The 20,608-nt window shown below is 38.1% G+C and overlaps 1 protein-coding gene across 1 annotated transcript in view; it reads left to right on the forward strand.

Annotated features, from left to right (window-relative positions):
* Positions 1-16,912, forward strand: part of ASB7 (ankyrin repeat and SOCS box containing 7) — a 29,119-nt gene extending 12,207 nt beyond the window's left edge. The window contains exons 4-5 of the mRNA XM_058811556.1: positions 3,899-4,504; positions 13,632-16,912. Of these exons, the coding sequence (XP_058667539.1) occupies positions 3,899-4,504; positions 13,632-13,771 (746 nt within the window). The 3' untranslated portion in view covers positions 13,772-16,912. The remainder of the gene's footprint in view (positions 1-3,898; positions 4,505-13,631) is intronic.
* Positions 16,913-20,608: the final 3,696 nt, after the last annotated feature.

A 20,608-nucleotide genomic window follows, 5' to 3' on the forward strand; every position in this document is an offset into this window, starting at 1 on the left:
TTTACTTTCTTAGTGTATTTGCCTCATTTTATTAAAGTGAATATTCTATGAAGCCATCTCTTCCCACCCATAAAAACAATCTGGAGTCCCAAAGCAACCCCAAAACAGAAAGTGTAGCTTTTAGTAATCTAGTAAAACAAGCCTGTTTTCCCTTTAGTGTACTTTGTAAATTTTTAATATGACATACAGAGACAGACAATCCAACACTGGACGAGAAATATGTTTTATTAATTTCCAACCACTACTATTAATGTTACAACAAGCTAAAATCTTGAAAGTGTCCAGTTAGCTGTCCCTTGGTAATACCTTTGACTGAGCACTTTCTGGTTATTCATATTAAAATGAAGAAATAATTCACTAAAGTTCCTAGATATGAAATAGTAAGAGAAAGTAGCCAAGCAGCCCTATAATTTATTTTTAGTCTTGGTTTCAAGGTATCTAAATTTTAGTAAGGTCAGGCAGAATCTGGGAGGATCTAGAGAATGCCAAATGCTCACCCCCCCCAAGCTCCTAAAGTGCTTCTGTCTCTGAACAGTAATGCTTTCCTGGACATCTCTGTATCAATGTTATCTTAGCAAATTCAAAACAGAAGCTGCATGTAGCCATGCTTCTAAATCTTGTGGTCAGAATTAAGCCCTAGCTGAGGGAAATAAGCTTGAAATAATAGAAGTACTCCATGAAGCCAGAAGTATTGCTTAAGCATTGCTTTCTTGGCTTCCAAATTACTGTGATAGAGTGACCTAAGGAAGGTGTCAAAGAAAAAGGAAAACTGTCCCACTGAGCTGTAAATTGAAACTCTGAAATATGAGTCTTTTATCTATCAATCTTTATATCCTCTAGATTGCAGTATTAGAAAGAGTTTTATTAACAGTGGACTTTAAATAACTAATATCTAGTTTATGTACCCAACTTTCACATGAAATAAAGTAATCTCAGTATCATTCAATGCTACAGATTTTCTATCTGGAGTGAGCTTGATTGCAGTAATTGGTACCCTTGATAAGCTGTTCAAGGTTTGTGCCATTGTATTTTGCCTTATATTTAAGAACATTGGAAATGACCAAATGCAGTTGTTCATGTTTCTATAATCTGCTCTCCCCATATGAGTGGGAAGCTTGGAATGAAAGAAATGTTTGACAGTCAGGATGCAGATGACATAGAGAACTACTGGCAAGTGCTGGCTTGATCCTTTTCTAGCTAAAACTTCCAGGTAGTTTTTACCCCTCTGCAGATTCTAAAAGGTTATCTGAGAGTCATTCCCAATTCAGTTTTACCTTGCTCATGTTCCAGGGAAAGAGAGTTGCTTTACATGATACTGAAAATTTTAGAAAAATCAGGCAGTAGCCCCATAGCAGCACAAGTTCTTTAGGCAGCATCAGCTTTGGGGTGTTACTTTTACTGAGACAGGGACTGAGTGGATGGAATTGGTTTGCAATTTCATGCAGGTCCAGCCTCTGCTAAAAGCTCCTGTGAAATTCGGGAGTTTTCCAGGAGGTGGCAGCAGGACATTGATGGAATAGCAGCAGACCTTTTGATCCTGTTAAAATTGTTTCTCTAATCCAGAGGCAGACTGTTGGCTCACTAGAAATCCATAATCTTAATGGCAATTACAGTATATTTTCACGAGGTTTTTCTAAGGGGTTTGTTATGGAAAGGTTGGTTGTTTGTGTAGCTTGGTAGCCCAGCTCTGAGGCTTTTTTCCTACCCTTCTAAGGAAACTTCTCTTACATGACTTAGTAATTTTTGGGTTCACTTTAGTGGTCCAAAGCAATGACATTTTGGGAGTAAAGAAGGTGTGGAAAGGTACTGAAAACTGTAGGTAAAAGGCATCCTTGTGTTGCAAGGAAATTGTTTGGTTTGGATTACAACAACAAGTATAGAAGTGCATATAGGTGCAGATATAAAAGTTGGGCCATATCTGCTTGAATTTGGAAATGGCACTGATTAAACAGGCTTTGGCAATGACCTGCACCTCATCTGGGGGTAGAAATGATGTCTTGCATGCCTTATGCAATGTGGGAGAGAAAAGGTACAACTGAAACATTATTTCTTTTAAAAATAGTTTTTGGTGGAAGACAGCTCTGCCTGCTGCTGTCTCCTTCCATCGTGTCCCTCTTTGTCCCCAGTTCTGCCCCTCAGATTGTACCATCCCTCTGCTTGTTCTCATGCCTGTTACCCACTTTATTTATCACCACTCAGAAGTCAATGTAGAGTAGTCTGAGCTATTGTGAATAAAGATACCTTGGGAGCAGCATCACTTTGAAATATTATCTTTGTGTGGGTTGTGCTGATTCTTTGCTGCATTTTGGACATGATCACAGTGCAAGTTAAGAACACCCATTCAGTCACTGGCTGCATTTTCCTGCTGAGCTCTGGGTAGTGCATTCATTCCTTTAGTTCAGGTTAGTGTGACTTTTCAGAGCACTGAGACTTCTGCTTTTCATGGGAGATGAGGAAAGCTGTCATTAGCAAGGAACTAAACTTTCCTTAACATATCCCTTATTTCTATGTTTATTCCTGTTCTGTGCACTAGAGGCAGTTCTCACAACTTATTTCTCTGTGTAGCCAGGCTGAATTCATTTTTTTGTTGGGTTTTTTTTTTTTTTTTTTTTTTTTTTTTTTTTTTTTTCTTTTTTTGTTAGTTTGCTTCCTTCCTCTCCATCTTCTCTTTCAATTTAAAAATGCCCTTAAAGTTGCTGGATCTTCTTTGCAGCTGTACTCTCTACTCCTCTCTTCCAGTCTTTTCATTTTGATATAATATCTGCTTGGTGTTATCTGGATATGATCACAGTGGGTTGGGAAGCTTATTCCTGTTTTGTGTTTGCACCTTTGTGTGTTCAGGTGTGTTCAGTCTAGGGTAGCCTGCAATTAATCTTTTGTTTTGAACTTAGAGCAGATCTTCTGGTGCAGATGGTATCTAACTGAGATTGGGAAAGTGTTCAGATTTCCACAGTGTAGTTTGTGCTTTTAGTGTCCAACAGCAGCACCCATGTATGGTGGAAGGAGAAACTTCAAAGCCTGGCTTGTTCTCTAGCTGAGAAATGGCACCTTGCCTTGGGTAATTAATTAGTCACTTGTATAACAAGTTTGGGTGTCCTGAGGAAATTAAGTAAATTGATTGGATTATTTTAATTTTTAAATTAATAAATCAGTCTGAGTGTTTGTGCTGTGTGAAGAGGAAATAAATCTCTAATTACCTGTACTCTGCACTAACAGTTTATCTGACTCCTTTCAGAAGTGGGTTTTTACATTCTTGAACTCTTGTGAAACTATAAATTCAAAACAGGTTCTAAACAGTTTCATCATCTATAAAAAGAGACTTTATCAAGATAATCTAAAATAACATATATCCTACATGCTTTGGAAATCCTGCAGACCACAGAGAAACATTTTACCTAATACAGCATTACACCCTAAAAACAATACAATGCTGCCAGACCACAAAACATCCGCAATTTGGGACAGCAGATGTTTCTACACATGCTTCTTTTTAAGACCAAGAAGCAACACAAGGGAAAATAAAAAGTTGAACATTGAGAAAGAAATGTAATATTGTAGAGCTGGGGGAAAACTGGATGGACAGAAAAATTTGAGTAATTAGTAATTAATTCCTGAGAGTGCTAGGAAGATGTGGAAAAGTATTTGTCAAATGGAAACATATGTATGAGAAAAAATTGTATTTAAGAACGAGTTACCAAAAAAACTTCTTTTCTAACTTTGTCTTAAAAATAGCATGTTCATGAAAGCAAGAATTAGTTTGAAGTACAAAAAATCCTGTCATGCTATGCCTGGAAAGACTAGCAATTACCGTTGGAATTTATTTTAGTTAATTATTTTTTTCCAGCACCGGATTACCGTAACGCCTTCTAATTATTTTTAAATTTTATTTTACCTTCAGCTGATCCCACAGTCAAGGACTTAATTGGAGGCTTCACCGCCCTGCATTACGCAGCCATGCACGGCCGGGCGAGGATCGCGCGCCTGATGCTGGAATCCGACTACAGGAGTGACATTATTAACGCCAAGAGCAACGACGGCTGGACTCCCCTGCACGTCGCTGCTCACTACGGCAGGGACTCCTTTGTCAGGCTCCTGCTGGAGTTCAAGGCTGAGGTTGATCCGCTCAGTGATAAAGGTACTACACCACTCCAGCTGGCCATTATCCGGGAGAGGTCAAGCTGTGTGAAAATCCTCCTGGACCACAATGCCAACATCGACATTCAGAACGGTTTCCTGTTGCGATACGCTGTGATCAAAAGCAATCACTCGTACTGCCGAATGTTCCTCCAGAGAGGGGCCGATACAAACTTGGGGCGCTTGGAAGATGGACAGACACCCTTGCACTTGTCTGCTCTTAGAGATGATGTGCTTTGTGCACAAATGTTGTATAATTATGGAGCAGACACTAACACAAGGAACTATGAAGGACAGACCCCACTGGCTGTTTCAATAAGTATTTCTGGAAGTAGCCGACCCTGTCTGGATTTCTTACAAGAAGTGACAAGTATGTATGTAAGAGAAGTTAATCACAGGACACAATGTCCTCTAAAAGCCTTCTTTGAATTTAGCCCCCAGGAAAAAAAAAGCTTCCTCTCTGCCCCTTTATGCTATTTAAACGCAGTAGAAAATTTCTGGGAAGGTGAAGGGATTGTGATACTGGGAAACTCTTACTTGTCAAAGGAGCTAATGTTAAGTGTACTTCATTTAAATTAGTTTTGTTTAAATATCTATGGGAAGCATTAATTTTAAAAGAGTGAACTGTAAAATCTCATTTTATTTCTGGCCTTAGCACGTAAGACTTTTGAGTTTGGTTTTGTTGTTTGTTTAGGGGTTTTTTAGTGTCTTTTGTTTTGCTTTTTTATTGCCACGCAAATCCTCGGCAGTTGATGGCTTTTTCATCTGCGCTACAACTAGGGCAGAAGAGAGCTTTGGCTGCTTTGTGTTCTCCCACATTCCCTCCTTCCCTCCCTTAAACCAGACAAAAAAATGCCACAGTTCATTCCTGCAACTTGAAGGGATTTCATGTGCTGTGTAGCTTTGATTTTATTTTGTTGATGTCTTTGAAATACGAGAGATTTTAATTCATCGTGACTTCTGATATTTAGAAAAAGTATTGGGCTCCGAATTTCCGGATTGCTTTTGATTCCCAGTTTTTGGTGCACTAGATCTACTGAAAGTTTTCCTCTCTCAGCATGGAATGCTGTACTAATGTTTCATAGTCATAGTATTTCCTAAAGCATATAGGAATTGCTGATAAGCATTTGGCAGCGTTTGCCAATGCAAATATGTTAAGATGGCCTGGCAAATTGTCATCCATCTAGAATGATCTCTGCACTACAGAAGATCTGGTGTTTCAGATATACTTTTTTTTGTCCCCTACAGCTCCTTTTATTTTTTGAATGTGGTAATTTTTTAATGAGAATTAGATAACCTATATATTCTGTAAAGAAACTGAAAGTCGGTGTGGGCTGGAAGTGAATCAGCTGAGATCTGTTGTCAGTAGCTGACACAAATAAGCATTTGGAATTTCCTTTTTTTCCCTGTAATGATTTGTGGTGTTGTTTTTGTTCATATCTGAAATTGAAAGGGAATTTCAGGAAAGGTGGAAGTTGGTAATAAGATATACAAGCAATTAAGCAATTTTGGTTTAATTTGCCTGCCCCTTCTCATTTAAACACATTTCTTTCTGGTTTCCTTTTTGGAAGCCTCTCACTATATAGTTGCAGTGTCAGGGATTTTAGGAGATGATATAATAGCCAGACTTGCAGTGTTTCAGTCTCAGGATGTATCAGTAAGCATGAAAGCTTAGGCTGCTCCTGTGTTTCCTCAGTGTCTAAAGACCAAAGGAAACAGGTACTGTAACTTTCAACTTGCAGATTCCATACCTTAAGGGTTTAATGTTAAGTGAGAAGTAAATTCTGCTATAAAAAAAGTGGCTTTAACTTGTGTTGGAGCTGTCCCAGTTCTGTGCTGTTGGAGGGAGAACTGGGAAAGCAGTGCTGACAAAAACAGCTCTCTGCTTCTGAGCAAAATAATTATCAATATATGTTTACAAACCACTGTAAACAAACTCTGCTGCCCTTTTTGTAAATATCCAAACACTGTCTTCCCTGCTTTTCATGAATAATTACTTTAATAAGATGCTGTATAAGAGATGAGATGGATAAAGAGCAAGCTGGCATTTTGGTAGTGGAGCTCCCAGTTAAGTCTGATTGTACAGGGAATTGTTGAGATCTCATGTTTTAGTACTTTGGGAAAGAATCTTGTTTATGAGTCTACTGCAATATGTATTTTCTAGATAAAAAAAATTTACAAACTTTTTGGACAGTTTTTCTGTTGGAATTCTTCCTGAAACTCTTCTGAGGTTGGCAGCAGTGCCTTGTTTGTGGGGCTTAACAGGAATTTCAGTTTATTTGAATCTTATACTAAGTGATTTATATAGAAATCTATAGCTGTAAGTTCTATATCTGCATCTGAAGTTTTGAAGAGTATATTTGCTAGTAAAACAGGAAATAGTTTATATTTTTACAGTAGATGAACATTTTTAAGGCTAAAGATTAATAGATATTAAATCCCAAAGTTATCAAACTGATCTGTGTCTTCAAGTGAAAGCAGTTGCATGCTGCATATAAATGGGATACAATTTAGTAGTCTACATGTAAGCTGTGAGTAGCTGGTTTTTTATATTTGGAAAACGTATTTGTACAGTTTCAGTTTCTCAGAAAACATCATTTGTGAATTTCTTTTTGTTTTGGTAGGTATTGTAATCGGTAATAATGGCAGCCTTTAGCCCAGGTCCCCGGTTGAAAATAACAGGCAAGAAACCAAGCTCTCAGAAATACTCAGTATTGGCCCTGAGAGTCTACAAGAAGATATTGGATTTTGGGGGTTGACCCTGAAGGTCTGATATTCTTCCTGGTTACAGGTAGAGATTCCTTTGCTCCTAGAATAATTCCAAGAGGAAGTTATTCTATAGTTGTGTTTCAGTATTTAAGCACAAAGCTGGAAGTTAGGAACAACAGAGTTTTTGACCATGAGTCTGCTGTTGACTTGGTGTTCAGACTTGTGTGTTTTTCTTTTTCCCCTCTCTCTTTTTTACAATACAAAAATAAGCAAAGTCTCCCTCAGAAAAAAAAATGAGGATGAAAACTGCTCAATGATTTTAGTAATCACCTTCCTTCTCCTTATCTGTATTACACTTTCCTATTTCAAAAAGCATTTATTGGCAGCCACCATAGTACCTAAGATCATTTGATAAAGAGTTGGTTTAGAGCAGTGTAAATGTTTCCATTTTCACATGGTCTGAACCTGCCTCTTCAGGAGTGTTAATGTGATAAGCCTGGAATGCACTAATGCAAATCAAAGTAAAGAAATTTAAGTGTATAGAAAGACAGAGATACATTGAGACTATTATTGGTAGTGTGCATATTTATAAAATTAGTGTGCAATCACAGTCCTGGATGAAATTATTTATTTTGAAGTTGAATGGGAGTTGAGAATATTAGAACTTAGAAAACGAATGTGGTAGGTAGAAAAAATGCAAGTGTTAGAAAAATATGTAAGGGCTTAGATAAACCTCAAGATATTAAGAATTTCAATTAGGATCTTTAAATAAGGGAATTTTACAAAAGCCTGGAAACTTCCCCCTCCCCATAGCCCCCCTTTAATTGAATTTGTGTTCAGCTCAGGAGCAGGAGAGGCTGTGAGGAGCTGCTGCTCTGTGTCGAGGCAGAGCTCAGGAAATGGTCTGGCCAGAGCAGTGTGATGTGGCTGGTGTGGAAACAGGTACCAAAGAACCCAGTTCAGTTCTGGAGCAGCATCTAAAGGTCACCCAGTGAATTTAACTGCAAGTGTTTCAGCTGCATTCCTTTTCTGATTTTTCAAAGGGCTGTTCTTTGGCTTTGGCTGGAGAGTGTAATTTTGTGCTTAAATTTATACAGCACTGTAAATATACAGAATAACTGAGACAGAAGTTCTGTTAAGAAAATCCTTAATCCTGTACATCCTTTGTCTCTATCCCTTGGCTAAATCAAGATAATTTTTCACTAGAATTTTATTTTTTAATTGGAAGAAGATTTTTAAAACTTTCTCTCTGCATAGTTTTAACTTTTATAAATACAGAAGTGTCATAGTGAATTAAGTAGATTTCTACATATTTTATTTAATGGATAATTGCAAAGGAAATGGTGTTTTTATGTTTGTAATAACAGTAGATCTTTACTGGAATCTCAGCTTTTACTTGTTTCCTTGGGTGCTGCTGGAAATCTTGCAGTGATGATTGAGGTCTGCTTTGTCATCCAGTTACACAGGGAACTGGGATAAGGGGATTATTTTTTAATTTTCTGCTCTACAGTTGACTATATTAAGTAGTTGAATCATATTGTGTAGGCATATAAGTTATTTACTTTGGAGGAATTTTTTAAGAGGCCTTCATAAAAAAATATTGAAGGCTATTTTTATATGTGGCACTTAAGGTACAGCCATTTGTACACCTATGCTCTACTCTGCAAAAATAATTTTCAACTAGCAAAACAATGTGTCTTAAGCCTGTCTTGATTTTCAGAGCACTTTACTTACTGATTCCTAAAAATAGATAAACATTATGGTGTTGAAATTCTTAGCTGCATTTCCATAGCAATTTCAGTGGGACTGAATTTACAGAGATATCACAATTTTTTAAAAAAATACCTTTGCAAGCTTATTCAAATCTTAATTTCATTGCCAAATACACCTGTTAAGTATAACATTGAGCCTTACTGATATTTGCTTTTTCATATAGGATTTTTCAGTCCAAAATAGTACAGAATTTCTGTGCCAGAGAGACTGAAATTTAATAGACATCTAAAACTCATTGTGGGGAATTATTTTTCAGAGACCAATGAAAACATATGTCAGGCTCAGACATTCTAGCAGAGACGTACTGAACACAAAATTAAATTAGAACTTTTAAAATAGCTTGTATGATACCCAGTTAAAAAGCTCTCCATGTCCTGTCGAGCTGGAGGAATTTGTTCATGCTCTCAATGCACACTCTGAGTTCTACACTCATCCCTGCCTGTTTGATATTAATATTTTAGACCTGTAGATTTTTGATATTAGCTTTTTCTGATGTTTTGAATGCTGGCAGTTATTGCAATAATCTCCAGTTCTTCTGCAGTTGTTTTATACAGAGTACAAGCAGTGCATTTCCTTAACTTTACACCTACTGCACTGAGCAGCCGAGTTCCCCTTGGCTCAGCCTCTGTCACTCCCTAGGTGATCCCAGCCTTTCCCTGTGATCCCATTTTTCTGCATCCTCCCCAGTGTGTTTTCTGGGTGTGAGTTTCCAGTTGATAACTTAAATTATCTTTTTCATTTCCCCCCTTCAAAAAAGCCAACAAATTCAGAACTCAGTTCAATTGCTGCCAGTAGCTGCATTCCCTCACCGTTGTGAAATAAGGGATGGCTGTAAGGGCTTGCTGCAGAAATAAATACTTTTCCTGATATTCTAGAGGAGCTGAGCTGTTGCCAGCATACATCAGCCTGGTTTCAACCTATTTTGTAAAATGTTTCAGAAGATTTTTATTTTTAAGTTCCCTTTGTAGCTAAAAAGAAATTACCAAATGGTTTCTTGCTACTGTTTTCAGCCTTTCAGAATTCCCAGGAGGGGCAGAGGCTCAGTTTGAGAAATACCACTCTAAGGTTTTTTAGAGAGATGCATTAATATTGTAGAGAAAACTGTGGGCGGCTTCTGAAGTATGTCACTGATGTTATTTTTCATTTTTTAATTTCTTCAGAATCAGCCTATCCACTTGAAACCAATGGCACTGATTGTTTGTTTTAAAAGTATTTTTCTTTTAGTAGTTAGAACAATACATCAGAGGGGATCTTCTTGCAGCCTACAATGTATTAATTTCAGTTATTCCCAAGTTTTCTCTTGGGTAACACAAAGGTCAATTCATGATTGTTGCATTGTATTTTTGCATGGATTTTTTTGCTCTCCATCTGCAGTGGAGGAAATGGGTAGGGATTCCTCTTTTTCCAGCTTTATAGTACTGGATTAAAGTCCTCAAAAAAGAGAGTTGTCAGAGGCATCACAAATATGCCTTGATAGTCCTTAAATATAGACTTACTGGGTGAGTTAGTGTTTTATTTCTTGGGGAGCATTGTCTGCAGAGGGAAGGCACAGGTATAAATGCAGAGCAGTTTTTACAGTGACACAATTCTTTGGCCAGGTAGAAAATCCTAAATGGAAATTTTGTCTGCCTGTGGGATACAACAGCAAACTCTCAGATACCATACCAGAAAAATCTTGAAACTGCAAAAGGAAAGGAATTGAATTTTGAATGGAAGTTTAGATTAATTGTTATAATTTGTTGCTGTTAAAACATGTTTTTTTCCCTTTGCTTTACCAGCAAAAGCTGATATTTTAATAATAATTTAAAAGGCTCATTTCATTATTCGAGTAAAAGAATTTTATTTAAGTGGGAGAAAGCTCAGAAACTTTGTTAGCAGCTGAAGAACTGATTTAGGAAAAGGCTTAAATTTTATACGTACTGAAGTCTGCTGCGTCTAGATTAGGAAAAAAACCAAAAAACAATTCCTTTTGATGTTTTAAGGTCATGCCTTAGATTTCTTCTGTTTGGAAGAAGCTTTTCTGTCAGGTTTGGGGATTTCTGCTTTCCCTTCCAGCACAGAGTACAAGCTCTAAAAGGGAAAAGATGAACTGTGTTTCTTTCTCCTGCAATTAATACTTCTAATTTAATTAATTACTGCTTTAAAGCTTGCAAAATAAATTGCAGCATGTAATAATTTGGTGAACACATGAGCAAATCCAGAATAACAGCAGCAAGGTGGCCCTTCAGGGATGTGCTGGATGTTTTTAAGGTGATCAGTAGTTTTATGTGCCTGTTTTGCATGATAGTGGTAATTAGGCCAATCGTAGCTTTCATGTTTGTGGGGATTTTTATTTCTTTGTCTTTTAATTCTCTTCCTTTCCAGCTTATTTGCCTAAATAACTTCCCAAACTTGTGCTGCAGGATATAACCAAAGTTGCAACTTCCTAATCGTTTTTAAAGAGAACTTAATTCATCATTTAACTTGTCTTACTTTGCCAAGTTACTAATAACATTTTTCATTTGCCAAACTAAGGTTCACTGACATCGGGCCGTAATCCTTTATTTTTTTTTTTCTTTTTCATTCAGATGCAACCAAGAATGAGTAAGTGTTCCAGACACCGTTTCTAATAAATCACAAATGCATTAATAACCCTGGAATTTGCAAGGCGTGACCTAAGACACCAGCAGCCACTAGATGTAGCAACTGGTGCTTAACACTGGAAATGTCCATTGTTAACACATTCCCAGGAAATATTTTTTAGGCTTATCAGGGGAAAATGTCATACATTTGATAATCAGGTCTTTTTGAATTAACTGATGACCAATTTCTTCTGGGTATTTTAAGTTGTCTGTTCTTTTATGTTCTCAAAACCCACGTAGGATGTTAATTAAAAGGCATTTATTTCTGAAACCAGAAATCAGTGTCTCATAGCTGATTTATTGTGTACTCTGCTACAGAAAATGCACAAAGTCCTCTAGTCCTTTATCATTTCTAATGCTGCTGTTTGCAGTGAACTTTTGCTTTCTGAACCCTGTTTTAAAGCATCAGAACTATTTCTTTATCACCATTAAGATTGCTTGGTTTCTTACCAAAATAACTTTCCTTTCCCTGAAGTTTGAGCATTCTGCTGTTGTCTGAGTTGCCTAAATTCTTTCCCTCAGGTGGAAAAAAATTTGCCAAGAAGAAACCACTGGTGGATAAAGTAACCATTGGTCTGTGTTCTAAGTAATGGATGAAGGATTTAACTAAAAATAAATTGACATTTAGGTGGTGATAAGTATAATAAAAGTATTTTCAACTTACATAAAGGAAACTCAAAATTTTCATGTTTTTTAAATTTCAAACCTAATTTCTTTAAAAGCAGACTGAGACTATTTTCATGCATTACTTCTGCTGGCTTGCCCTGGATAATTTTAGTGCTTAAGATAAATCCCAGTGTCTAAAAATCCCTACCTGTCTGTCAGCCCATTTCTATAGATACCAACAGAAGCACCTACATTGTTCAAGGTGCTGAGTATTTTGAATTTTACATTCATCAGGTCCCATAACCAAGTCTTGGCTTGAAGGGAAAAAAAAATTAAGAAAAAGAGGCTTACACAGTTAAGTTGATGATCAAAATATTGATTAGCACAGCTTTGATGTGTTACTGGAATAACTCCAAAGAAGCTGTAGCAGAATGAGGAAAAAGCACAAAGGCAGGCATATTGTTCAGAGGTTTGGAGTGGTTCCCATGGTGGGGGTTGTCAGCTGCAGTTTTCAGCTTTGGGAAGAGGTACCAAGCAGGAGTGGAGGATGGAGGTTTATATAAAGGTATGTAAAACCATGACTGGCGTGGGAACAATTATTCATTATTTTCCTTGTAACTCAAAGAATGGCAGGCATGCAACAAAGCCATCAGGAAGCAGATCTAAAATAAATAAAATTACTTTGCAGTTTTCCAGCCAACGCCTAATTATATTGTGAAATTTGTTGCCACAGGATGTTTTGGATACTGAAAGTATGAATGGGTTCAAAAAACACTAGACAGATTTACAAAGGGCAAGCTATTCACAGCTATTAAAGACATAGATCTGTGTGCAATCTCTGGGCTAGGAAGGCCCAAAGGCAGCAGTGCTGAAAGGTAGAAGGGTTTATTGGGGCAGGATTTCTCAATGTCTGTTCTGCTCCTTTTCTCTTTCTTTCTTCCTTGGGATCCATTGCTGGGTGCATTCAGATACAAGACTTGATTAAATTTTTTGAGATTATTTTGGATAGAGGGACCAAACCTCAACTTTTCTCAAGGTGTTTGATTTTGAGTAGTTTCCTGGTAAGAATGAGCTTGAAAGAGAATTGATTAATTTGGAAAATTCTGGACAGGAATGCTGAAGTTTGTATTTGTCCTGGTTTAGGGCGAATTTGGGAGAAAGGACAGCCTAGGACAGTGTGACATCAGTAAAGCTTTTCCTCTGTGGACAGTGGTTAATTCACATTTTCATCTCTTTCTGTTGGATGAGGGTTTGGCTGCATCCAAAGCCTGAAGGCTTTATCTTTTCATTAGAAGGCAAAGAAAACCCCAATCTTTAACTCTGCCACAGCTATCCTGAAATAACTTTTATAAATCCTCACTCTCTAAGGATACTTCCTAGTCCTGTTACAGCTGAACTTAGAAGTTTCTATCTCATTGTTTGAAAGAAAAGCAAGACAGAGGGGTTTTCCCCCCAAGGATAGAAAAAAAATCCACAAAAAGTTAAATGGAGGAGTTCTGCTGTTCTATAATGCATAAGCATATGTTGCCACCTGGTGGGAATCCTCACATGGGTGAAATCACTTTACACTGGCATCAGTACAATAATGTGCATATAAAAATGTTTTTAGGATTCATCCCTTGATTTCATTGAGTTCATTAAAAAGGTATTAACTTGTGCTTCTCTTGTAATTTTCCCTCTCCCTCTTAGGAAATAGCAAACCCCTGTCATTTTGCAGAGTAAATGATGTCTTAAAATACACTTAAAATGTGATCATTTTATTTTTATGTGTTCCTTTTGTCTTTTCAGGACAGCCCAGAAACTTGCAAGATCTATGCCGAATTAAAATCCGACAGTGTATAGGCCTTCAAAACCTCAAACTGCTTGATGAACTACCCATTGCCAAGGTCATGAAAGACTACTTAAAACACAAATTTGATGATATCTGATATCCATGAAGAGAGGAACTGTGAGCAAGTTTAGTTCTATTCCAGATACTGAAGAGGCTTGTTGCCTTGCACAAAGTATATCCTATGCAAATTCTGATTTTTCTGTGAAGTCAGAAGGCAGGTATACACTTCCTTGGGTTTTTTTATACCACATGCTAGAAGGTCTTAATTTTTGGTTTCTTGGTCCAAGTTTACAAGGTCCAAGCTTTCTATACAATATTGCATTTTAAAAATTGCTGTTGGTTTTCTGTTTGTTTTCACATTATGTGTGCAGACTTGCTGTGGAGATGGAAGGCAGCCCCTCGAGGGAAGTGCTTGGTTTGAGTTGGCATGCTGAGCAATGATGCAAGAACATAAAAGTCTGGAAATCAAGGCACCAGTCCTGCAAAAGGATACAGATAGACCTCCAGAACCCTGTTTGTTGGGACCTCTGTCTCTGCCAGGTGTTTGTTTTTGCAGGACAGAGGGAAGAGGGGATAATTGACATGTCCTTGGGTACTGTATGAATATTATTTGGAAATTGAGGAAAAAAATGCAGTTACCCTGCTCAATTTGAGGGTCTATGGGTCTATACATTGGCTTGTTTTTTGGTTTTTTGGCATTTTTCTTTTCCTAATTACTGCAGTTGGGATGCCCAGAGAATTCAGGCCCTCTTTCCCAACATTCCCTGTTGAATGGGCTGTTTGTAAGTCTGTTTTTACCAGTGACAGTACACTACAGAGAGGCATGGCCTCTGTTTTTTTTACATTAACTTAAGAGGAAACAAATTTAGATTTTTTTGAAGCCAATGTATTCTGTTGCTCATGCAGTGCCTCCTGTGCAATAATCTCTCTGATGTATTTTCCCTTGATGTGTGATTCCCCCACTATTCCTCATTTAGGCTCAGTGCATTATTTGTGAGAGCAGGAGCTGCTGCCTCACTGTAGTGTTGGTATGACATTACAGAAATGATGCAGCAGCTCCTGTTCATTATTACTCCCTGAATTTCATGAATGTATAACCTGCTTTATTTCACTTTCAGTTGAGATTTTATCTACGGGTTCTCAGCCAAATTGTGTCCAAAAAAAAAAAAAAGGGTAAATTGGCCAAACCGTTTGGTTTTAAAAGCAGTGTTGGGGGTGGGGATTGTTTTGACTGCTCTGAAATTCAGTTTGTTTCAGGTTAGAGAGTGGGAAGTGCACATAAGTTATTAACTAAGAAGACAAGCCCCACTGACATTGAGAGTTCAAATTTTGCAATTAATCTGAAAGCAGAAACTGAGAGGAGTGCTGAAATCTGGCTACTGAATGTGTCTTTCAAACCAGGTATTAAAAGATCTGTTGCAGAGTTTTGTTTCTGATCGTAGGAAAAAAATTAATTTCTTGATCAAAAGATTGGGCCAAAATGTGCAGTTGTTTCCCTCTTTATTTTCAAGGCATTACAGACTCAGCATAAGGTTCTTGCCAGTGTTCTCTGCTTTTATTTTGGCATCTGTCTGGCTCCAGAAGAGCCCCTCTGATAGTAGGAGTGCTTTTGTAGCAATTGCACCAACCGAAGTGGGAGATGAAAGGAATGATGATGGCTTTTAGTTTCACACTGTCACTTTCAAAATACTTAATGTTAAAAATAGGAAAAGCAAGGTAAGGCAGGTAAACTCGTATTATTTAACTCTGCTAGTTCCTTTTAATATTTGATAACCCTGGACTGCAGCTCCCTGAGAATGAACCTTATCACTGCTAATGGATGCATGGAACCATGGCAAGGAAGGAGGATTAGCTGTCCCTATTGTGGCTGGCATTGCATCAGGTCTGCAGACAATGAGGGATTTTGGAGATTCATGGCTCCCAGGGTTGGCAATGGGCTGTTGAACCTTTTTATCTCCAGCTTGTACTGGTTCAAGCCCAGCTGCTGGAGCAGTGACCAGGAGTTCACATCTCTGCTGTGTGAGTGAGCAAGTCCAGCCTAACACCCTGCACTGGCTTGTAGAGCTTGTGGTGCTTCCTCCTGGTTGTATCTGTGGAGCAGGGACGAGCTGTGAGCTGGAGTGCATGGCTCAAACCTCTTGGCCTCTGTGGAGGGAAGATCAGCCATTCCAATCTTTGAGCTCTCCAGTGCTGAGACAGGGCAAACTGGCAGGTTTTAACTCAAATCTTCCGTTTTCTGACATGAAATCAGGAGTTTAAAACGGTTTTCTTTAAAAAAACAACAAACAGAACAGACTTAGTATTGTTCACTACACTTGTAAGTTGGTCTAAACCAATGTCCTTCCCCAGTGGATTTTTACAGTAATATTTTCTAAGGTAATCTAGAGTATATTTTAGTTGCAATCTACATTAAGGCAAATTATTTGTTCTGTCTGTTGCTGTGACTGAAGAAAATTATGAAAGACTTTGTTGGTAACAAGAATGCTATTTAATGAAGAAATCTGTAATTCCATTATTTATTGTTTGAGGTTTGTTTTTTGGTTATTTCTTTTAAGCAACTGACATCTAAAAGGGAGCACACATATGTTTCAGGCCAGTAAAAAGCCTTTCTTTTAAATTAATTTTCATCCTCTCCTCTCCCCAGGGTAGAGGGAAGCCCTCATCCTTTTTTGCAATGCTAAGCCATCTCTTGTAGCTGGTTTCTCACCTTAATTCTTGCAAAGCACCACAGCACATGTGGGTCTGAACCTACTGATAGTCCTGTGACTATCTCTGGTTATCCATGTGCTCAAGTGCAGATAAAGTGGGATTATTCATTGATAATCCTACCCAAATTTCAATAAGGGGGAATTTGGTCTTTTTTTTTAATTTTTTTCAATATTGTGCACAAATACTTTGGAGAACAAACTGACTTTTGTTTTTCATTTGGACTAGAATGTGGAAGGAGAAGTGCATAATAGAGACTTGTGATGTAGCCTCGTTCCGTTACCTTAAAATTCACGGTTGAACACTTTTAATAAACCTTAAAAAATTGGCAAACACACCAAAGAATCAATATGAGTAAAAGACTCTGATCATTAACGAACTGCAAACCTCATCCTTAAAAACAAAGCAGAAAGTTTTTGTAAATATTTATGTTTATAAATGTACAGCAGAGTAAGAGTGTTTTTTAGATTATTTAATTACCATATTTCTAAACTATTTACATTATAGACAATACTTGTTAGTTTGAAAAGCTCGAGTGGGTTGAGTGGGTTTGTTTTGTTTTGAGTTTTTCTTTCTTCTTTTTTTTTTTTTTTTTTTTAAATTCACTATCACTCATGCTTGGAATAACTCTGGCTTCCTTGGGATAGCGTGGAAAATTCGTTTTTCTGGCTCTGGTTGGCAATCATAGGAGAACACATCTGGACAAACTCTTCAGATAAATACCCAGAGGCAAAAGAAAAGATATGGCATCTTTACAGGGATGGGCTGGTTTGGAGGAAAAAACCTGTCCACAAGTGCAGCTTCCATGCAATGCTGTGTTACCAATACCATCATGTATTTTGTTCTTCCTTTGCAATGTAAGTTTTTGCTTTGGGTCAATTTGAATTTAAAAAAAAAAAAGAAAAAAAAAGAAAAAGAAAAAAGTTAAACCTGGTTAAAGCCTATTTTTGGTTTATGTTCTGTTTATTTCTAATGTAATGTTTTAATAACATAATACCACTTTACACATTTTCTCTTCATGTTTGTCTGTCTCTTCTGCTCCTATTCCCTTCTCTGGGGTACATGCTTCTGTAATGCATTTGGGACTCAAAATGCCCCCACAAATGGGAGTTCAGATGTCTCATGAGTTGTAATGTGTTTTTTTTACCAGTAAATATGGACAAAACCCTCATAGAATATTTTGGGATGGAAGGGACCTTAAAGCTCATCCAGTCCCACCCCTGCCATGGTCAGGGACACCTTCCCCTGTCCCAGGTTGCTCCAAGCCAGGTCCAGCCTGGCCTTGGACACTTCCAGGGATCCAGGGGCAGCCACAGCTTCTCTGGATACCTGTGCCAGGGCCTGCCCACCCTCCCAGTAAAACAAACCTCACCCTAGAGCTGGGCCTTGGAAGGGGGAACAAACTGCTCCTCAAGTGTGAGTGGTTGGGTTTTCCCTGCTCAGATACCAGCGCTGCCACTTCAGGCTTTTCTGACAGGTTCACCTTTTCTCCTCAAGCTCATGCACTGACCAAGATACAAAAATGACCAAACAGAGGCTGCATTTTAGGCTCTATTTACTACTGACAAAAAAGGGGGGTGGATATGAATATTCCTGACACACAAATAGAAACTGAAACGTTTGTGTTCAGTCATGAGAAAAACGTACAACCAAAAGTTGCAGTAAGGTTTTGGACTCTAAAAATTTGGAGAGGAAGGAGACTAGATTTCAAGACATTACTGCTAAAGGGTAGTAGGGGGGAAAAAAATGCTGTTTCCATTGCTCAGTAGCAAACTTCACAAACATCACTGGGAGAACATTCACTGTTCAACCAGCAGTTGTGTTTAGAGCTGCTGCTGATGGTTTCTAGCAGACTGGCCAGGCTTTGGCTGGGCTGTACTGAATGCTGTGCTAAAGACTTTGTTCCTGTTTATGTATCATATTTCCTGTATGAGTGTTCGCTTGTGAAGTTTAAAACAATTAATGGCTAATGTTACTACTTGGAAAAACCTGATTTACAAGCTGTTGACAAATGATGTGTTTAGAATATACCATCTTTATATATATTGGTAGGAGTGGGTGATAGAGAAGTGTACTTATTTTATATGGCAAAACATGGGGTTTTTTTACCATAGTGAATAACAAAAAATTAGAACCTTTGAAAGAAAAATTATCAGAGCACACAACAGGCTCTGCTGTGTCTTTTCCCAGACAGACTGGAGTGAAGCATTTAAATTCTCTTTGCTCAAGTCTTTCCCCTCTGCTTTGGTTGGGGCTACCACTACCTCAAGGTTTTATCCTGTTCTGGAAATTGGAATAGACTAAAGTTTGCTTTTTCCTTCATCACTGGCACACTGAATCTCTGCTGTAGGATTCTTCTCCTTGACTTATTAGCCAAAGTAAAGCTCAGCATGTGATTGAATCCCAGGGCAATCAGAAACAAAGCAGGTATGTGCACTGCTTTATGAAACCATGCTACCAGGAGTTCTTCAGCCAGTGCATTCCCCAGGGAACCACAACGTGCAGCTGGAACAGCAAAACACTGGGCTCGAAAGCTCTGCTGACTTTTATTGGGATGTCTCCAGCTGTCTAGTGAAGAAGTCAGAGCTCCAGCTGTTTCCTCCACATCTGTGCTCTCAGGTGCTGCTGGCTGCTGTTTGTGAGGTCCCAGGTAAGTTCTGAATGTTGTCATGTTTGCAAGAAGGATGTTTGGCCATCTCCAGAGGTGCTTGTAAAGGGTCTGGAAGCATTTCTGAGCCTTCTTCAGACTTGCAGGTTTCTCATGTGGTTGAGTTGTGTACAATTAAAACAAGTGGGTTTGAGAGTGATGGGTGCTACAGGGTCAGTATTTCCCTCACTTTTGCCTTTATGTTTTTACAGACCCCTCAGCATCCATTAAATAGTCCTAAAAGGAGTGAGAAAGATGAATTAAAAGAAGCTTATGGGCAATAGGTTATACAAGAGTAAATACTTTTAGGAGAAAATGTAGGTCTGTAAGTAACTGATCTACCACAAAATCATCTATTTCTTAAAGACCACAAAATTTGCCGTAATTCTTCTATTCTGACTTGCAAAAATAGAGTTTATTTTCAGTCTTAGTAGACTCCAAATAGATAATCTGTTCTGTGTCGAGTAACTGGAAGTTAATGGATGTGTTCTACTAAATTGTCCTAATTTCTGACTTGGACCATTGTAACTTCACTGAAGGTGGTGGTTACTCAACATTTAATCTGTTGTGAAAGAGCAAATAATTGCTTTGAATGGTCAGCTTGCAGTCCTGCTCCTTGTTTTATGGCCTAATGAGGAGAGTATTTTTGGAAGGTTTTTGTGAAACACTTTGTGAAGGAGCACTAGGAGGGATTCTGGAGTTCAAGCCAACTTTATAAGCAACCAGCCAACAATTTTATTTTTCCCCTGAAAACATTGCCTGTTTTGCTAGAGTTACTTAAACTCTGATATCTAGTCCTGAGCTGGTGAGAAATTTGAGTTTAATGTTCCATTCCATATATTGACAAACAGCAGATTGATGTAGATCTACAATGAAATGTAAACTCATTTTATTTTAAATAATTAATTTTTAAGCCATTAGAGATTAAATTTTATATATATTAGCATAACAGCAGATTCTTACATTCTTTGCTGAGAGTGTGACTGCTTGCAGTCTGCATTCACAGTACCAGGTGCTGAGTTTGAATAGCATCTCTGGATGCTCTGGGTCTGGAACTATCAGATCTGCCCTTGTCCATGATAAGATTTAGGATGATGCTGGAATATGTTATTGTCCATGTCTTGTCCACCTACAGGCCAATACAAGTGGCATTTTTAGGTTCTCAACTGTTCCTACTTGACTACAGCATTTGCATGGAGTAGTAGAAATTTAGACTCAGCTTCATCTAATGCTTGATTTTCAAACCTCAGAGTACCCAAGTGCAGGATGTGGGTTACTGAAAATGTCTTCCAAGCTGTGTCTGTCTCGAGCAGCCCAAATTGAGATCCATCTCCTGGCTCTCTTGGATATTGCTCCTCTCATAATGGCTTTTAATATAGCTGCTAGGAGGCAAAACCAAATGATTTTTAGAGAGCAGTCAGTCTGAAAATAAAGTGCCCAGGATGTTTGGTAAGAGGGTGAAGTTTAGATGTGTGTGGGATTGTGTGAGGGAGAGAGCAGAAAATGTGCCTTTTGATCTTACAGAAATGTTTGGTATGTGGGTTGTTGGGCTTAGAAGTTTGAACGTCCTTAATATAAAAT

This window comes from Ammospiza caudacuta, chromosome 10 (genome assembly GCF_027887145.1).
Source record: "Ammospiza caudacuta isolate bAmmCau1 chromosome 10, bAmmCau1.pri, whole genome shotgun sequence".
In the NCBI taxonomy this organism is placed as follows: domain Eukaryota; kingdom Metazoa; phylum Chordata; class Aves; order Passeriformes; family Passerellidae; genus Ammospiza; species Ammospiza caudacuta.